The sequence below is a fragment of the Geotrypetes seraphini genome, chromosome 13 (assembly GCF_902459505.1).
Source record: "Geotrypetes seraphini chromosome 13, aGeoSer1.1, whole genome shotgun sequence".
Classification (NCBI taxonomy): Eukaryota; Metazoa; Chordata; class Amphibia; order Gymnophiona; family Dermophiidae; genus Geotrypetes; species Geotrypetes seraphini.
In genome coordinates this window covers 19,024,593-19,039,176 of record NC_047096.1, presented here as the reverse complement: position 1 = coordinate 19,039,176, position 14,584 = coordinate 19,024,593, and the positions used below count along the sequence as shown (strand labels likewise).

The window sequence follows — 14,584 nt, the reverse complement described above, 5'->3', positions numbered from 1 at the left end:
TATCTAGTTTATTCAGAACAACTGATTTTGCTTCAGCTTCTTCCCCCCACACCCCCTCCTTCCCCGGTGGGTACTACATCCCTATCCAGTGCTTGAATATGCTGATAGAACATTCTAAGGAATGCAAATAGCCACAGCCAACTAGCAGCCATTTAAATTATCACAGAAAAATGAGTCCCATGATAGGTAGGCTGGCTTCTGTACCTCTGGAAATCAGAGACAAAAGCCAAACCCGATATGCAAAAACATTTTTATTAGAAATATTCTTGTATAAAAATGAAATACTTTTTCATGCTTTCACATCGGCATTGAGTAGGTCATAAACATTCAGGCACTGTATTTTTTTTTCCAGTTTTCAATTGGAAGGAACATAAAGCAGACACATTTTTTTCGATCCATATGTCATCACATACATTGATTTACCACCTATAGAGTCAGCACTGATACATGGTCTAGGGGAAGTTCACTTTAAAGGTTTTTATTATTTATTTATTTTTTAAATTGATTTTTAATTTTTTTTTTTTTTGCAACACAGAAAGTCAGGCAAAAAGATAAGGGTGAGTGTTACCAAAAAAGGAACAAAAATTAAAATTAAACAGAGAAGGTAAAAAGATGAAAAAGGGAATGGAAAAAGCAAAGGAGAAAAGAGGAAAAAAAAACAAACGGAGAAGGAATAAACAGATCAGAGAATTATCCTCACAAGCCACAAACAATCCCACAATTTTTAAAAAAAGAAATAAAAATGTCAAGTCAATAGTAGAAGACTTCTTTATTAACGTCTCTCTCTGTTGTCCTCCTCCTGCTGGGCGTCTGTCCCAAATAACTCATAACTCGCTTTTTGGCCTCAGTAGGGGATGGGGGAGCTTGATCTTGTTCCGATTTTAGCTGTGATGCTCCAAGACTTCTGCAACAGCCCACAGCTGTCAAAACTGGGCATATGGCATGCCTCGGAAGATTCATGGTTGTCTCTTCCCTAAGCTCCTCAATCCTGGGAGCCCCTCGGTGCTGGGAGTCAGGGCAACTTTGGCTAGATCGCATGATTGCTGTAACTCACATACGTTTGTTTGGTGGCCAAAGCTGGAGATGGAAAAGGCAATAAAACATCATTAATAAAAGCTGTAGAAATGTTCTTGGGGTTTTTTTCTCTCTCTCTCTCTCTTTCCCCCTCCCCCCACCCCACATCTCTTTCTGTGACCTTCCACTGACTTTCACCTAATTGTATAGGGTAGGCTGATGAGTCAAAGCTGGATCCGTCACATCTAGCAGTGATAGATAAACGTGTTACTAGATCCTTCCCTTGAGGAGATTTAAGGACTTCAAGTTGAACCAGGGACAGAAATCTGACTCCTAGCTACAGTATATTAATTTAATGGAGACCACCTGACACCAGTGTAAGACCAGAACAAGGTACTTATGCACTTTAGTAACAAACTCAACATCACTATGTACTGCTGATACTGTTACTAATGAAAGTGAGCAGAGGTTACTGGGGCAAACATCTCCTGTAAAACAATGGATTCAGAATAATACAGATTTCGTGCTTCAACTCCTGCCCATGACAAGAGATCCTGGGTCATTCTGCACTAACAAATAGGTCAAGAAATTTTTTACCATGCATGACCAACATGATTTATGGGGTTCTGAGTTATCCACAAGGACCTCAGTTTGGACGTGATCCCCAGTCTCTCCTCTTATACTAGCCATAAGACAGTAATGACCAATATTCTCTTCCTTTATGTTGATCACAGTTTAACTACCCATAATCTCTCCCCAAGCCCCAGCTGGGAATGAGGAATAACTAGGGTTACCATATGGTTCCAGAAAAAGGAGGACAGATTGAGACATCTGGGTTTTACTTCCATTGCTTTCAATGGAAGTAAAACCCGGATGTCTCAATCCGTCCTCTTTTTTTCTGGAGCCACATGGTAATCCTAGGAATAACTCCAGATCTTCTCCCTTTTGCCTGATGGGAGTAATGATTTATACAGTTTGTTGTCATTCCTTGCATGAAAAAAGGGGGTTACCTACTGTATTTACTCAATTTAGGTCCTTGAGGTCCACAGGCAGGCTGGGTTTTCAGGATATCCAAGGAGACAGTGCATGCAAGTCTCGTGCATATTCATTGTGGATATCCTGAAAACCTGGCCAGCCTATGGACCTCGAGGACTGGAATTGAATAACCCTACTATATGTCATCCCCTATTTTCAAGCAAGAAATGACAAGAAACTGCATAAATCATAACTCCCAACAGGCAAAAGGGAAAAGATCTGGAGTTATTCCTAGGATTACCACGTGGCTCCAGAAAAAAAGAGGTCAGATTGAGACATCCGGGTTTTACTTCCATTGAAAGCAATGGAAGTAAAACCCAGATGTCTCAATCCGTCCTCCTTTTCCTGGAACCATATGGTAACCCTAGTTATTCCTCATTCCCATCTGGGGCATGGGGAGAGATTATGGATAGCTATTTACCTGTAATCAACATAAAGAAAGAGAATATCAGCCATTACTGACTTGTGGCTAGTACAAGAGGAGAAACTGGGGGCTAGATTCACTAAAGTCCCGAAATTTATCCGATTCGTGTCCTATCCGTTTCCGAGTCATTGTAGCCGATCGATTCAGTAAAGCTTGTCCAGGCAAATGATCCAATCGTAAACACGTCGCTATTAGCGCTGAAACATCGATCGACGCGCGTGCGCACTGTATCCTTCTTGTTTTTGAAGCTCATAACGCATGTGCTAGCTCTTTAGGACTTCACTGCATAGAAATGGGGCGTGCTTTAATCACGGACATCATTAGCAGGCTCTGAATGCGCCTACCGCAAAGCATTGTTGTCGTAAAAAAGGCAATATAAGGAAGTATTCTTACCAACCGTTATTTTTCTCGCAATGTGCATTATAAATCCGAGAGTCACTCCCGCGCTCGCTATGCACATTCAAAAAAAAAAAAAGAATAAAAATTATTTCTAACACTTATGTACATGAAGGTTTACATATATTTAAAAGTTTTGATATATTTAGGATTTTGGAGGGGAAGATATATATTTTTAATGGGGTTCTTAACATACACGCATCAGTTGCTAGGCAGAAACAGTGGGCGAGGATGTAAACGACTGGTCCTCAGCGGTCGTAACTTTTTGGAACGGAAAGGCCAGTCGATTTGGACGAAATGGTTTCATGAATCGACGCGTTAAGAAATTTACATGCCTATTTTACTCATTTGCATGCGCAGATCGGATAGGGTGCGGATGAGGTCAGGAAGAAGGCTAGTGAATCGAGCCGGAGTCGGAAAGTGAGCGCAAACCGAGCGGTACACGATCAGTTTGCTTGGTGAATCTAGCCCTGGGGGCCATGTACAAATTGAGGTCTAATAGTCTTCAGATAATAAGTTGGCAGCTGCCAGGAAAGGCAGAGAGAGAAAACAGAGGCGGAAGTGAGAAAAATGCATGTATAGAGTAGTTTAAAAAAAAAAAATAAAAAAATCCAGAAAGGGAAACCAAGAGAAGAGTGGAGAAAGACAAAAAAGAGAGTGAATGAAGGCTGATATGCATTTGGAGTCAGTGTAATTATCACAGAGAGCAAATGTTGAACTGCATGGCCCTGCAGAGATAAGGTTATTGCTGCGTGAATAACCCAAGAGTGCAGGCTGTAATTACTATACATGGAATAGAGGGAGGTAAGTACTGGGGACTGAAGGAATGGTAACCTCTCCTGCCCCCCTGTATAAAATCAAGCATTCTGATTCAACATTCACCTCCTGTGACACTTTCTAAACTCTTGGCACCAGCATTTGAATCTCACAGCTGCTTTGAAACTATTATAATGGGTTTGAAGGCAGCAAAAGGCAAAGTGGCAGCATGGAAATAAGTAGGAGGAAAAGAAGTGCATTTCCAGTTCTGGAGAGGGAGAAAATATGAAAGAAAGAGAAAAGAGGAGGGAAGAAAAGGTGAATGAGAGGGAAGTGTAAGAGAAAAAGGGGGGGGAAGAAAGGGAGAGAAAAAGGAAAGAAGAAAGAAAAGGGGGACAGCAAAGAGACAAATGGAGAGAAAGAGAGGAAAGAGGATAGGAACAGAGACAGTGAGGGAGAAAGAAGAGGAAGGCTTAGGAATAGGAAAGAGAAATGAGAGATCATGAATAGGAGAGGAAAAAAAGGAGAAGGGATGGGAAAAGAACATGAGAAAGGCACACAGCAAGGGGAGAGATGGAAGAAGGAAAGAAGAGGTAAGGGCAGAAAGAATAATGCATTATTTTCAATATTTGGGAACAAGGAAATAAAAGAAAACAAAAGAAGAGAATAATGGAAAGAAGGCAAAAAGAAAAAGTGTGGAAGGGACAGGATGAGAGAGCTTAGAGGAAGAGAAAGGAGACATGATTAAAAGGCGAGAGAGAGAGAGATTGATTCCTGCCTGTGCTGGATACCAGCCTCCCAAGTCTGCCTCAGGAAGTCTTAGTAACCATTGCATCAGGAGCAGCTGAACCAGGGCAGGAAAGAGTAAGGGGGGGGGGTTCCTGCCCCTGAAAAGGTCATTAGATCACCAGGCCTTCCTAAGGTAGGGAGGGTTGGGTGGAACGGGGAAGGCGGAGAATGATTGTGGGGGTAGACGAAGGGAGAGAGGAGAGCCACCACTGGGAAAGGGGGCTTTTTTGATCAGGTGTGGGTTTCGGTTTCTGCCACAACCAAGAGATCAATTTTGGTTGCATATTAGGTTTTGGCAGAAGCCAAAAATCCTGAGTTCAGTCAGGGTCTATAAGTTGGTATTCTATAACAGCAAATTAGTGGGCCCAAGCTAACATAATTTCAGTCAGCAATTAGGCATCTAAATTAAGGCTCAATCACATGCTTGTTTTATGGCAGATATAAATGAGTGTGCCTAAATGTGGCCTTAGACTCCTCCCTCTCTTTCCCATGCAATGCATGGGGAGGGCCTAAGGTCCTGATTTGTTCAGATGTCAGACCTTAGGCCCTCCCTGTGCATCATATGCGATAAAAAGGGAGGCGCCTAAGGGGGAGGGGCCTTGGGCATCTGAGCCAATCAGGGCCTTAGGCTCCTCCCTGTACATCATTTACCACATGTGGGCTTCAGAGCTGGAGGGACCATGCTTCCCTCTAACTCCCAATGTCTACCAAAGGTACGGGGGTTTTGGGGAGTGTGGAGTGGGGCGGGGGGGTTTCAGGAAAGCATCCGATGGTAGAGGAAGTGGGCATCCCTCCTGACATTTATTTCGGGAGGAAGGTAGGGGATGATTGGGGGGGGGGGGTGTCAATGGCGAGGGGACTGGATGGGAACATGGCGCAGGGGTATCTGGCCAGGCAGGAGGGAGTAGGCATCCCTCCTGCCATTTTCGCTGCTGTTGAGGGGTTTTTGGAGAGAGCCATCAACAGGGGGCTTTTTTCTATTTTTAATGGGGCAGATTGTGCGTGTGTAACTTCGCACTTTCTGGACGGAGCTTATACGTCGTGACTTAAGACGATGTAAAAACAGGAAAAGTGCACAAAAGGTATCCAAAGTGACCAGGTAACCACTTGACAAAGTAAATACCCCCCCCCCCCAGTGTTCACACCCCCACAAAGATGTTTTCAGAACATCAGCACCTAGTATAGGAAAGCCTAGTAGAGCTGAACACAGGTCTCTTAAATAGTCTGGGGGGTAGGCTAGTGAACCATAGACAGGAGGACCCAGGCCCATAAGCCACTCTAACCACATTTATGGTGGAACATCTGTGCCCACCAATCCCCCCCCCCCCACCCCAACCCTACTGTACTGCCATATAGGTGCCACCTGCAGCCATAAGGGATATTGGGGCTGTAGGTAGGTAGGTATATAGTGTGTTTTGAGGAGCTCACCATTACCTATAATGGAGTTCTGGTGAAATGTTTCAAGCTCTCAGCTCACCTCCCTTCAAACTAACTTTGGTGCCATTCGTGATCTCTTAAAGATTAAACGCGATGTCTTCCTCTAGCTTGGAAAGATGTTCTTTTGTCTTTTCCAAACAAAACGTTACAATGTTTTATTCTGCAAGAGACACCACTGAGAGTAGCCTGTGAAGTTTTCTACAGCAACAACTGAATGAACTGGCACGGGCTGAATAAACGTGTTTATTCCAACAAATACACCAGCAAAAATAAATAAATAAAATGGAGAATGCAGATGCTGAAAATGCCAGAGGAGGCTCCAGCTTAATGTGAGCGTGCGGGGGCTGAAAATGCCAGAGGAAACACCAGTATAATGGTGCACAGGGACGGATGGGAAGACTACCGGAGGGAGAAATATGGGGGTGGGGTGGGGAGGAAGCAGAGGGAGAGATTAGGGCCTGTCAGGCTCACTGCTCTGCTGACTAATGAAGCTTATTGTAGTTTTCAGACAGAGTTATACTGGGTTAACAATTAGATGGTGCTTGGTAAATGAGACCTGACAGGGCTATTTGTTAGCCACAATGTTTTTCTCACAGATCTGCTCAGCAATAAAGCCCTGTAAATTATTTATTCTGTTGCTTATTTAAAGGAACGTGACCTGCAAGTGACGAGAGTGAGAGCTGTCCCCTTCCAAGGAATGGATGACAGCTCTTTAAGGCCACCTGCTTCCTGCGTATAACACTGTCAGCTCTCTGAGCTAGGAGTCGGCCAAAGAGATTCTCAGTAGAGAAGGACATGGGGACAATTTTTCCCCCTTCCACGCGGGAACTCAATTTCCCTGTCCCATCCCTGCGAGTTCTGTCACTGTCCCTGTCCCAATCCTGTCAGCTCTGCCTTAACCGCACAAGCCTTGAACACTTATGATTTTAAAGTGTTTGAGGCTTGAGCAGATGAGGACGGAGCTTAGGCATTGGTGGAATGAGGCATTATGACATCACAATCGGAGCTCTAGAATGTTGCTATTTATGATTTTAAAGTGTTTGAGGCTTGGCCAGATGAGGACGGAGCTTAGGCATTGGTGGAATGAGGCATTATGACATCACAATCTGAGCTCTAGAATGTTGCTATTTAAGATTTTAAAGTGTTTGAGGCTTGGCCAGATGAGGACGGAGCTTAGGCATTGGTGGAATGAGGCATTATGACATCACAATCTGAGCTCTAGAATGTTGCTACTTATGATTTTAAAGTGTTTGAGGCTTGTGCAGATGAAGACGGAGCTTAGGCATTGGTGGAATGAGGCATTATGACATCACAATCGGAGCTCTAGAATGTTGCTATTTATGATTTTAAAGTGTTTGAGGCTTGGCCAGATGAGGACGGAGCTTAGGCATTGGTGGAATGAGGCATTATGACACCACAATCTGAGCTCTAGAATGTTGCTACTTATGATTTTAAAGTGTTTGAGGCTTGTGCAGATGAAGACGGAGCTTAGGCATTGGTGGAATGAGGCATTATGACATCACAATCGGAGCTCTAGAATGTTGCTGCTTATGATTATAAAGTGTTTGAGGCTTGTGAAAGATAAGAACAGAACTTACAGGAATGGGGCAGGGACAGGAAAAGAACTTGCGGGGACAGAAAAATGAGTCCTTGTGGAGATGGGGAAAAATTTGTCCCTCTATCATTCTCTATCTCAGATGCTGCAGAACTGATCCAGCCGAGGGAAGCTAACCTTATGGGCAGGGCATCTTATGGTCATAATCAGGTCTTTAAAAAAAGGCTGCCATAGATACCAGCAGCATGAGAAAGCCAAAACTGCAGGCAGTTCGGAGACCTAGCTTTTCCTGTTGGGCTCTAAATCTGACAAAATAAACATCCCCAGTCTTAAGCTCTAGTCATGAACTTTGGGTTTAAGTTGCCTCTAGGGCAGGGGCTGCAACCTTTAAGACATAAAGAGCCACTTGGACCCGTTTTCGAAAAGAAAAAAAACTTGGAGCCGCAAAACCATTATAAAACAAATCTAACACGCCGGACCAATCAGCAAGCAAGGCTTTCATCTGTGTACGTGCTGAGCTCACTGCTCAGCATGGCTATTTCCCGCCGCGACGCCAGACTTGTAAGCTGCATGCCTGCATCGCCAGAATTTAGGTAGACTGTTTTCATCCCCGTGGGAGTCCCGTGGGCCAGAGGGCGTCCCCGTGCAGACCTCTATCACACGTCATCCTCCACGCCTCCCATTCTTCAGGAGCGCGCCGCAGCCACTGAAAGACTCCGGCCCGCGGGACACACTACCGGAGCCACGGCAAAGGTGAAAAAGAGCCGCATGTGGCTCTGGAGCCGCGGGTTGCCGACCCCCGCTCTAGGGTGTTTAATGGCTGATAAACCTGCATTTATGTTCTCAAGTGGTCCTCCATGAGTGAACATTAGTTCCCCATAAAATGAGACTCTTTAGAGTCCTATAAGACAGCTAGTGCTCAGCACAGGAAAGGTGGCATATAGGAGATTTAAGTGACACTGACACATTGTCTAGCCCAGGGGTAGAGCATTCCGGTCCTCGAGAGCCACAGGCAGGTCAGGTTTTCAGGATATCCACAATAAATATGCATGAGATAGATCTCAAGGAGGCAGTGCATGCAAATCCATCTCATACATATTCATTGGGCCTACTCCTGGTCTAGCCACAGGAAGAGCATTGCCTTGTGAGAAGAACTACTGCCTTTCAAAAGGGAAATGCCTTACCCAGAAACCACCTCAGGAAGGAAAGAGTTTTACCACGTGACAGAGGGTGAGACCGCTTCAGGGGAAAGCAGAGCCTTACCTTGCGTTTCTAGGTTTTCACAAAGTTCAGACTTGGCCTCTCCGTTGGGCCGAAAGCTTCCTTTCTGTGTGAACTTGTTCGACATGGTGGCAGCAGTCACCACTGCCTTGAGGCTACGCTTGCGTTTGGGCACATTCTGCTCCGGATGAAAGATGATGATGTAAACCTTCGGCATATAGAGCATGCCTAGGGAGACAGAGGCGCTCAGGCTTACCGAAATTGTCAACGTCGTAGTCTGAATATACATCTAAGGAGACACAGGAGAAGAGAAAAACTTCAAATGTAGGTAACCTTCTAAGCACACCTTCCTTAACTGATCAATTGATTTAAGGATTAATGGACAAAAATAGGAGATTTTGATAAATATTGGATAGAATATTTATAGTTACAATGATGGACAGATAAATATAAACAAGTTAACTCACTGTTATGAATTTATGAATGGCTAGATGGATGGGTCCATTGTGGCACATACCGCAATTGAGAGAATAATGCAGAGGCATGAATAGATTAATAGATCAATGGGTTATGGTTGGAATGATTTATAGAAGGATAGTTTGTTTATAAATATGAATGAGAATAATCTACATGTGACAACAGGAATAAGAGACGGATGGCTTGCAAATAAACTGGATGTAATGTTGTATAGGAGTTGAAATGTGAATAAAGGGATTGCATGCAAGGCTTATGAATAGATGGCTTAAGGATAACTAGGAGAGGGTTTGTAAAGATGGAAGGGTTGTCGATGGCATGCCTGGATAAATGTGTGGATTGATGGGATATGGACAGAAGAATGGATAGGTAGGGTATAGAGAAATAACATGGTTATCATTGGCCCTTTAGGTTAGAGAGTTCAGACTGAAGGTTGTCAGCAGCTTTGAAAGGGGTAGTTGATTATAGATCATGAGTTCAGATTGGGAATTGATGTGATGCTGGTAGCTGTCAAGGTCAGATTTAAGAGTTTAAACCCAAGGTAGCACCAGAAGTTGTGGGCAGGGATTACCGTATGTACTGGAGCTTGGCTAGGCAAGGAAAGCCTCCTGGAAAATGGAAAGCAGGTCTAAAGATATTGAGCCAGTGCCTCTTTTAATTTTATACCACTGGATGGCTCTAAAGGAAATGGGAGAAAGCTCCTTTTTTGCCTTGGTGCTTGACAGGGGTGTGCAGTGAGGATTTTCAGGGGATTCCGTGAATCCCCAGCTCTACAGCCCTGCTTTTTTATTTTATGGTTTGCTTTTTGCTTGCTGCAGTTTGATTTGTTGAGTAGGCAGGCCTGTTCAACCTGTCAAAGCGCATCAAACAAAAAACGGCAGAGCTTTTGGGCTGGGGATTCTCCAAATCTCCCCGAAGGCCCTGACAGTACTGACCTGAAGTGATTGGCTGAGCAACATCTACCTGGTGCCTGCTCAACCAATAAAATCCAGAGCAGTGCCCCCCAGGGCCTTTAGGGGGTGGGGTGAATCCCCTGAAGGCCCTGACTGCACACCACTGGGGCTTGGTGTCTTCAACATTCAGCATCATTGGCAGTTACCTGTGTTGCCTGTGTCTAAAAGCCTGGTGATTGGAGTGGCTGGTATAGAGAAGCACTTTTAAACCCAGTCCGGGGGACACAGCCAGCCAATCAGGTTTTCAAGATATCCACAATGAATAGGGATGAAATAGATTTGCATGATTTTTAAAGATGGTCCTAATATATGCCCTACTCCAAAAATAAGCCCTAGTTAAGATCGCACCCAAAGCTACCCCGACACTGCCCAATTTGCCAGTCATCTCTTCCTTCCTCTCCTCCACCCCAATTCTTCCTTTTTCCTTTCTCTCCCCCTATGAGCAGCATCTTTCCTCACTTCTCACCCATCCCCTTGTGGAGCATCTCCGAGGCCTCCAAAAAGAGTGGCAGCGCACTCAATGGCCCTTCCTTCTGCACCATCTTTCTATTCCTCCTTCCTATCCCTCTGTGCCGCAGAACCTCACTGAGCCTCCCACCGTAAGCCTGCCATACCTCCAACTCCGAAGTATCCAAAATCGCAGAGGTGGCAGCAGCTCTGAACGGGCTCTGCCTCGTCAGCTTTGGTAAAGGAACCCTTAGAAACAATGCTATACAGAAGATAAGAGCGGCTCATATCAATGCCAAATTCCCCAAATGGCAATAAAACGCCTTATCCCATTTCCACAACATACTTTTTCCTCACTGCCTTATCAGCAGCAGAATATTATAACCAATCTATGCCTTCTTTTAATGGCTCTAAATCAGTGTTCTTCAACCACCGGTCCACGGACCAGTGCCAGTCCACAGAAATTTCCTGCCGGTCCACAGGGCCAGCTACATGTATCAGGACCAAAACAGTGTTCTTCAACCGCCGGTCCACGGTGCGATCGATGCTGCGTTATCTTCGAGCCAGCTCCCTCTTCCTAACTGATTCAGTGCACAAAGCCACGGGCAGTGGCTCCTATGGGCATCCTGCGCCTGAACCAGAAGCCTTCTCTCTGACGTTGCAACGTCAGAGGGAAGGCTTCCAGATGAGGCACGGGACGTGCAAGGTGCAATTAGTACTATTATGGGGGCGGGGTCTGGGGTGGAGATTGGGTAGAGATGGGCGGGGTCTGGCCCATGACTTAGCCCAGTGTTCTTCAACCGCTGGTCCATGGAACGATGCCGGTCCACAGAATAATTCTTTTATTTCTGCCGGTCCATAGGTGTAAAAAGATTGAAAAACACTGCTCTAAATAACAGACTCCACTGATTCCCTCCTAGTATCAGATACCTTGCTAGCAAGAAATGACTGTACGAACAACCTGTGACAGAAAAGAGCAGGGGAATGAAGAGAGGAATTAAACAATAGTGGAAAGGCACATTATACACTGGAAACTGCAATACACATTATTACCTTGCAACCCTGAAGAAAAAAACCTGCATTTGATTATCTATTTGTATATGTCTTAAATATGTTGCAAAATTTCATACAAGACATACTATTCAAAAAATATAATGAAGGAATGGAAACCAATTATTGAGAGACTACTTAAGGCAAGATGTATGACTCAGCATGACACATATTATACTGAATTACACACCCACATAAGATGCAGAGAAGGGCAATTGCTATTGCACTTTACAAGACACCATCAACCAAGTCCCCAAAATCTGACATATTGATATATATGGTGATCTAAATTCCAAAATTGGAAAAGACAACAGTGGCTGGGAAAAGATAATGAGAAATGCCAGTGCTGGAATCCTAATGAAGTACAATGATTTGAAGTCCTGTTTTTATTTGTATTTTTTTGTGATTTTGGTGAATTTTAAAAACTAGAGAGAATGTTGTTGTTAGTTTTGTAGTAAATTGTATTTTGAATGTTTATTATCTCGTTATATTGATTTGTTTTGATTGTATGTTTTTTATATCTCTTATTGTGATTTTATTATGCGTGTTACATTGTTGCCCGCATAGAATTGTTGGATATGCAGGCTACAAATTTTGAAATAAAATAATAATGGTAAATGATTTGTTTAATTGTGCCAATTGAATAATTTAGGGCTCCTTTTACTAAGGTGCGTTAGGGCCTTAACGAGCAGAATAGCGCGCGCTAGACCTTAATGCCAGCATTGAGCTGGCGTCATTCTAGAAGCGTACCGCGCGTAATAGCGCACGGTAATTCCGTGCGTGCGCTAGCGCACCTTAGTAAAAGGAGCCCTTAGTCATTGGTGGCACAAAGACCCCTCATAAAGACATTCACGAAGTCACATGGCACTCACTCGATGGGTGATGTGAAAACGGAATAAACCATATTGCAATTGGAGGAAAGTGGATCAGATCACTGCACTGATGTCAGGTCCTACAAAAGAGTTTATATACACGTGACCACTATCTAGTGCAACTCTGATCCTCGAGGACCGGAATCCAGTCGGATTTTCAAGATTTCCCCAATGAATATGCATTGAAAGCAGTGCATGCAAATAGATCTCATGCATATTCATTGGGGAAATCCTGAAAACCCGACTGGTTTCCGGTCCTCGAAGACCAGAGTTGCCCATCCTTGATCTAATGGTTTTTAAAAATCCAGATTAAACATAAAAGAATGCAGAAATCAAAGGACATCATCAAATACAATAATAGTGTGTTATAGGACCAGCAGAATGCAGAGGAGTTCCAAATACTCATGTCAATCCAATGCGAAGCTTTAGCAGACAAAAATTAGATAGAGAACCACATAATGATTCTGCTAATGTGGAAATTGTTCAAAAAGGAACTATTTGACATCTACTTGAATACACTGGGTCAAGCAAGAAAGAAACATGAAGAGTGGATACGTGAAGAAACAAAAGATAGGATGAAGAAAATGCTCAGGTAGCAGAAGAAGCAATACAAAACAGAGACTGGAAAAGCAAGAGAACGACAATTCGTAGGAAGACAATCATAGAACAACTGGTAGGGCGACAACAGGTAGGACGACATTTGGTAGGATGCACAAAGTCCCTGCCAATTGTCATACTACGAATTGACTTCCTGGCTGCATGCTGCGGATTATCTCCTATATGTGCCACTGCTTCCTTCTGCCACCTCCCTGGGCACCGCTTCTTCAATGGGGCCGCTGACCAACATTAGATGGAAGGCATCCTTCAGAGAAGCTTCTTCGGGCAGCTGCGGCTTCTTCAATGGGGCCACCAACAAAAGTATATATTTCAAGATCTACAGTTTGAAGGAGGAAAGGAGGGATGGGGAGAAAGAAAGAGCCGGCAGAACCAACTTGCAGGCCAGAGGGGAGGTGGGAAGCACCAGCGCTTGGAAGTGGAGTGGTTCATTCCCGTCCTTAGCGGGAGGCGGGGAGGAGAGGCGGGAGGAGGGCTTGAAGCTGCAAAAAAAAGAACCAGAAGGAAGATGTCCTTCAAAGCCTATGAAAAGCTTCTTCGGGCAACCGCGGCTTTTCCATGGGGCCACTGACAAAAAGTACATATTTCAAGATCCACAGTTTAAGGGAGGATGAAAGAGAAGAAGGGGAGGCAAGTGCCGGCAGAGTCAATTTGTGGGCAGGAGGGAAGATGGGGAACACCAGAGTGGAGCAGCTCATTCCCATCCTTAGCAGGAGGCAGGGAGGGGACTGAAAGTACCATCCGTTGTGAAGCTATAAGGTTGAAAAGAAGCAAATAAAAAGACGCAGCCAAGTCAGCCAGCTTATTTTATGTTTCCTACCAACTGTCACATCCTTCCAATTGTTGTCCTACCAATTATCGTAAATCCTTGAAAACAGTGTATTGCATAATCAATCAGCTAACAGCAACAGAAGAAAAGTATCACCTGTTAAAGACAATAAAGAAAAAGCCCAAAGTTGGAGGAACATTTTAAGGAAATACTAAACCATCCAAAGCCTGAAATGGGATTAGACTAGTCGACTGCTGAAATATCAACAGAGCTGCAGACAGACACCAGTCATTCACAATGGATGAGATCATTGAAACTGTTAAGGCACTAAGGAGCACAAAATCATCAGACAACACCTGTGCAGAACTCTTGACAAAAGGACATAATCAATCGATAGAATGGCTGCTGCGATTATGTGATGGGAATAAACACCAGACGACTGGGAAAAAAGGTATAACTGTAAAGATGATGAAGTATGGAGATTTATTGCACTGCAGTAATTGGAGAGGACTTGTTCTCTTATCTGTAGCCAAAAAATGTTACAATCTAATCATTCTTAACCAACTTGAGCATAGGGCATCCAATATAAAAGACTCCTCCCTAGCTGCAAGACCCTGATTTTTACTTCAGGCATGGGGTTATATAGAAACATGACGGCAGATAAAGGCCAAATGGCGCATCTAGTCTGCCCATCTGCAGTAACCATTTTCTCCTCCTTTTCCTATTGGCTAAGGCTCTTAACATTTGCATCTCCTCTTCCTATAGGCTAAGGCTCTT

General features: G+C 44.1%; 1 protein-coding gene across 2 annotated transcripts in view; it reads right to left on the bottom strand.

The window, feature by feature from the left end:
• Positions 1-438: 438 nt before the first annotated feature.
• GRM4 (glutamate metabotropic receptor 4) overlaps positions 439-14,584 on the bottom strand; it is a 227,936-nt gene continuing 213,790 nt past the window's right edge. Inside the window, exons 11-12 of one of the 2 annotated variants that reach the window (XM_033918406.1) lie at positions 8,670-8,916; positions 439-1,077 (exon numbers count right to left, since the gene is read on the bottom strand). In XM_033918406.1, the coding sequence (XP_033774297.1) occupies positions 1,028-1,077; positions 8,670-8,916 (297 nt within the window). In that variant the 3' untranslated portion in view covers positions 439-1,027. The remainder of the gene's footprint in view (positions 1,078-8,669; positions 8,917-14,584) is intronic. The other variant, XM_033918407.1, reaches the window with a different exon arrangement.